Source organism: Aplysia californica, unplaced genomic scaffold (genome assembly GCF_000002075.1).
Source record: "Aplysia californica isolate F4 #8 unplaced genomic scaffold, AplCal3.0 scaffold00051, whole genome shotgun sequence".
Lineage (NCBI taxonomy): Eukaryota > Metazoa > Mollusca > Gastropoda > Aplysiida > Aplysiidae > Aplysia > Aplysia californica.
In genome coordinates, this window is record NW_004797321.1 from 3418 (window position 1) to 9283 (window position 5866).

General features: G+C 43.7%; 1 protein-coding gene across 1 annotated transcript in view; it reads right to left on the bottom strand.

Annotated features, from left to right (window-relative positions):
* Positions 1-4620, bottom strand: part of LOC106011070 — a gene marked incomplete at its 3' end in the record, with an annotated part of 6974 nt that extends 2354 nt beyond the window's left edge. Inside the window, exons 1-3 of the mRNA XM_013079401.1 lie at positions 3769-4620; positions 3064-3233; positions 765-819 (exon numbers count right to left, since the gene is read on the bottom strand). Coding sequence (XP_012934855.1) covers positions 765-819; positions 3064-3233; positions 3769-4620 — 1077 coding nt within the window. The remainder of the gene's footprint in view (positions 1-764; positions 820-3063; positions 3234-3768) is intronic.
* Positions 4621-5866: the final 1246 nt, after the last annotated feature.

A 5866-nucleotide genomic window follows, 5' to 3' on the forward strand; every position in this document is an offset into this window, starting at 1 on the left:
GGGGCATCAATGAAGCGGCGGGCACCTTGAAGAAGAAGAAAACGGGTGGGGGAGCCCGTGTGACCGTGTGAACCGGTGAATTGCGCATGCACATTGCAAATAAATTCCCTGGTCTCCCTAGCCTTGTTGTCTGAGGAGACCAAGTCTCCATTGACACTTCCTTTCCTCAATTGCTCCAGAAGTAGCGAGTCTGTTGAGTGATACCATTACGTAGTTTTAGAATTACACAGTTCTATACATTGGTCCAGAACAGCCAAGACTTCTCAATACTGTCCAAAGCTTTTCTCTGTCAAACCGGTCAAAAGCTTTAAAAAAGTCGACAAAACATACATAGAACCTTCCGCCAGGCTTGGAGATATATTTTTGGACTACAGATTGGAGTAAAAATATGTGATCTATTGTAGAGAAATTTCGTCTAAAACCGGCCTGAAAAGAATTTACCTAGAACATTTAGTAAACTAGTACCCCTATAGTTATTTACATCATTTACGTTTCTCTTTTTGTGCAAACAAAATATCATAGACCTGGTCCGCTTCTCTAGATAGTTCCCTGTGAAGAAAACTGAATTGGAAAGAGTTAGGAGAAATTCAGCCAGGTCCTGGCAACCGAATTTGTAAAATTCCAGCGATAGGCCGTGAGGTCCACAAGCCTGGCCTGATTTTAAATTATATTTAGCCAATACAATTTCGTCTCTTGAAATGGGTGAATTAAACAAATCACCTGGCTCACCACAAGGGGAGGCATGAGACTGTAAAGAAACAAACTAATGAGTTCAAGCTGGTTGACCCGTCATCTCCATTGGCGTTACCACCAGAGACCCTGAGAAAGGGTTCAGCAATTTCTCAAAATAGACATACCATTCTCTGGGTTTGATAGTATTCTTTGTTACCGGGTTTTTACACAAAAGGATATTGACTTGTTTCCAAAAATCTTTCGAATTGCGCTTCAAACAATTTTGAATAAGAATTTGAGTTCGTAATTGTGTATACTGAGATTTTGTGAATTTACACAAGTTATTAAACTTCTTTTTCAAAGCGAGGTAGTTATCTAATGCTTCATTTGAGTTCGAAATATGAAATTCATGTAATGCTTTGTATTTTTGCCTTTTGGCATAATAGCATTCATTATCAAACCATGGTGGTTGGGATGTACACTTCAACTTGTAGAGTTTTGTAAAATTAACAAATTTCAAATACTGAATGGCAGAACAAATGGAGACGAGGAAGGGAACACCACCTGCATTGCAAACAAAGGCAAGTCAGTTGTAGATTACATCATTGTAAGCACGGATGGGTTTCAGGATGTAATTAAAGCCTTTAGAATATCCCTAGATCAGAGCCTGACCATTTCCCTCTCGGTCTAACGCTTGCAGCACCTGGAATCAAATGCGAACCCATAGAACAAGAAGTTTTGTGTCCATTATATGATATCCACAAATGTTTTTGGAACAACGCATACGTCGAAGACTATGTTCAGGCATTTTAGGAAACAACCTGTTATGTGTTCAAAAGGAATTTTCTGATCTTATCCATGTAGGTAAATATGTAAACCAAACGATGCTGTTGTGATATTGAATAATTGTGTTAAAAGTGCAGCCGATTATATGCAATCTACAGATGTTAAAAGGTTCAAAAAGTGTACATCCCTATCAGAGATCGACAATGGTAAGCTTGGGGTACAATGTCAAACCTTTCCAAAACTTTGTCTTGACTATCATTGACAGGGCCCGTCCCATGCGCCAGTGGGTGTACGGTCGTTTTGTCATGTTCGTCAGCACATGCTGCCTATTCTTCCTGATATCACTTTTTATCCCCCTCTGTCTCAGAAAAGACGAGAGAGCCCTTCAAGTGTATAGCTGTCTTTTTTGACAATTTTCGAACATATACGTAAAACTCAGAGTAGTTCTGGTCACAACGGTAGTTTCTTCTTCTTCTTCTATCCCGTGGTTGGGGCAACCGTTGGGGCACCACTGCATTGGAAAACCTGCTCTCGCCATCTATTTTTGTCCTCTGCTCTCCTCAGATTGTCACCCATCGTCTTTCCTGTCCACTCTGTAATGTTGTCCTCCCATCTCCTTCTCTGCCTTCTTCTTTTTCTCTTTCCTTGTACGGTTCCTTGCAGAATTGTTTTGGCAAGTCCTGTGGATCTTGTGACATGCCCATACCATGTTAGTTTTCGTCTCTTCACTGTGGTCAGTAGGTCTTCATATTGCCCCACTGCGTTGGTGATTCTCTTTCGTACTTCAGCATTTGAAACGTGGTCTTTGTACGAGATGTCAAGGAGTCTGCGGTAACATCTCATCTCTGTGGTCTGAATCTTTTTCTCTAATTCTGCTGTTAGTATCCACGACTCGCAGGCGCATAAAAATATTGAGATGACCAGTGAGCGCATTAGTCTAATTTTTTAGCTGTTTGTGATGTTTCTGTCCCTCCAAATAGGCTTCAGTTTTGACAGTGCAGCTGTTGTTTGCGCGATTCTGGAGAGAATTTCTGGTCTTGAGCCTTCATCTGAGACGATAGATCGGAGGTATTTGAAGCTGTTGACGGTCTCAAGTTTCTCGCCCCTGACTTTGATGTCCGCATTGATGCCATTGGTGTTATTGGTCCTTAGCTTGGTTTTCTCGGCACTGATCTCCATTCCGTAGTGGCTGAGGTTGTGTCCAGCCGCTCCACTAGTGTGGCGAGCTCCTGTTCTTCTCCTGCTAATACAACGATGTCTTCGGCAAAACGCAAGTTAGTGATTGTCCTGCCTCCAATACTGATTGTTCCATTGTGGTCTTCCAGAGTGTCAGTCATGATTCGTTCTAGGAAGATGTTGAAGAGAGTGGGAGAGAGTAAACTGCCTTGCCTCACCCCGACCGTTGTCCTGAACCAATCTCCCATGCTGCCGTTAAGGTAGACTGCGCTGGAGGCCTTGTCGTATAGTTGTTGTATGACGTTGATCAGGTTGGCGTTGATGTTATATTTCCTCATGGTTGCCCATAAGGCTGCATGCCAGACCCTGTCAAAGGCCTTTTTAAAATCCACAAAGATATGGTATAGGTTTTGTTGGTGTTGGAGGTACCTCTCGCACAGTATTCTGAGGTTGAAGATCTGTTCTGTTGTGCTGCGCCCTGCTCTAAAGCCTGCCTGCTCTTCGGCAATGATCTTCTCTGCCTGTGGTTTCAATCTGTTCAGCATTATCTTCAACATAACCTTAATGGGGTGGCTTATTAGACTGATGGTGCAGTAATTCTGACATAGTTGCAGGTTACCTTTCTTGGGGAGTATAATCACTAGTGATTTTGTCCATGGTGTTGGCCACTTTCCTGTCAACCAGATCTTGTTGCAGATGACAGTCAGAGCGCTTATCATGTCCTTTCCCTCCTGCTTGTATTAATTCGTCTGGGATGTTGTCCACTCCTGCTGATTTCCCCTTATTCAGTGCTTTAACTGCTGCTTCAACTTCTTCTCGAAGGATTGGGTGGTTGTCGATGTTGGCTGCTGGGGGAACGTTTAGAATCTCGGGGTTTCCCGTGGCTTTGTAGTTGTACAATTCTGAGCAGTATTATGTCCATCTTTTCAAAATGTCTTGTTCCTCTGTCAGGCATTTTCCTTGTTTGTCTTGAATGGTGGTGGTGCGCCCTTCTTTAGTGCATGTCAGGTATTTTACTAATTGATATGCTTTTTTGCTTTTGTTTGTCCTCAGGCTGCTTTCGATTATTTGGCATTGTTCCTCGATCCATTTTTCTTTTGCCCTTTTCATACATGTTTTAATTTTTTGGCTGACTGCTCTGTACTCCTTTGCACCACCTGGTTGCTTCTTTTTCTCCTTTAGTTTTCTCCATTTGTCACACAGGTTAAGGATGTCAGTTGTGACCCAGGGCTTATTGACTCGTCGGTGTTTTCCGAGGATCGGACTAGCTGTTTCAGTCATAGCTGTATTGAAGGTGTTGATCCACGTGTCCATGTCTGTGTCATTATTGTTACCAGCATCAATGACAGTGAGTGGTGCACACTTTCCTCCTATCATGGCTTGGAAAGCTTCTGCTACATCTGGGTCTTTTAGTTTTTCGAGATCAAACTTCATCCTTGTGTTTCCTTGCTTTTTAACCCTCTTCAGGTGGAGGCGAAAGGTCATCATCACAAGGTCGTGGTCGCTTCCAACGTCTGCTCCTGGGAATGTTCGTGTTTTTCCAATTTTGACACTGGACTGGAAGCGCTTTTTCACCATGATGTAGTCAATCTGGTCGTGATGTTCTCCACTTGGACTGTGCCATGTCCATCTCCGTGATGCTTTGTGTTGACCTAACGTGTTTGTCAGCACTAGGTTGTTATAGCTGGCAAATTCCTGGAGCCTTAGACCTCTTTCATTTGACTCTGAGTTGCAGTATTGTCCGCATGTTCCTTTCCAGTTCTTGTATGCATCCTTTCCTACTTTTGCATTCCAGTCCCCTTGTACAACGATGATGTCTTTTTTAGGGGTCTGGTCTATCACTTCTTGTATCTGGTCGTAGAAGCCCTTCACAGCCTGTTCATCATAGTTTGACGTCGGGGCATATGCCTGAATGATAGTGATGTTGAATGGGACTGCCCTAAGGCGGATGGTAATAAGCCGGCTAGAAATAGGGCGGCAGCCCATGACGGTATTCACGATGTCTTTGTGAATAAAACATCCAACGCTATTCATATGCTTGTTCTCTTCTCCACTGAAGTACAACTTGAGGCTTCTTGTGTCGTGATCTCCCCGAATTTCTTCCACCGTACTTCAAAAAGTCCAAGTACGGCCCATTGATATCTGTTCATCTCGTACGTAAGCTCTTCTAGTTTTCCGGCTGTTCTCACTCAGTGTCCGTACGTTTCATGTGCCAATTGAGATGTTGTTTCTGGCACGGATCTTCTGTGCATCAGTAGCATACTTTTCACCTCCGTTCTGGTGCACAACAGCGGAAGGCGCGGTCCTTGGTGACCCGGGCGACGACTGATCCGGTGTAGTGTCTGAGCTGTTAATCATTTCATGTGGTGAGTCTTGGGCAGAGAAGCTTGGCGGTGCTCATCCCTCTCCCAGCTCTTAACCGTAGGCCGATGTCCACGGACATGATGTGGGTCGCCCCCCGATCGCATACACTTGACCGTTGAGCTCAGCTTGGAACCCTTCCGATCTTATCCATGTAGGTAAATATGTATTCCAAACGATGCTGTTGTGATATTGAATAGTTGTGTCAAAAGTGCAGCCGATTATATGCAATCTACAGATGTTAAAAGGTTCAAAAAGTGTACATCCCTATCAGAGATCGACAATGGTAAGCTTGAGGTACAATGTCAAGCCTTTCCAAAACTTTGTCTTGACTGTCAGGGACAGGGCCCGTCCCATGCGCCAGTGGGTGTACGGTCCTTTTGTCATGTTCGTCAGCACATAGTGCCTATTCTTCCTGATATCACTTTTTATCCCCCTCTGTCTCAGAAAAGACGAGAGAGCCCTTCAAGTGTATAGCTGTCTTTTTTTGACAATATTCGAACATATACGTCAAACTCAGAGTAGTTCTGGTCACAACGGTAGTTAGGCTCTGAAAAAGTCTGAGCAACCTCTAGACCCAGGCGTAGGTCTCTGCCTCAAGCAAGGTCCGATGCTCGAGGGTGATTCCAAATAGAATGTGAAGGTAGGGTGGTACCACCGTTTCTGTTTCTATTCTTATCAGCGGTTCCCATAGGAAGTTGTGAAAATATCGGTCTCCTGCTTTGTTTCCCTTTCTTAAACAAAAAATCTTCTACAACTAGCTTTTATCATAGCAAGCGTTTGTTCTCTTGCTGGATCTTTAGGACTCTGAATATCTTGTGATTTCGTTGGACAACACAGGCAAGGGTAGGTTCCCATGTGGTCCAAATGA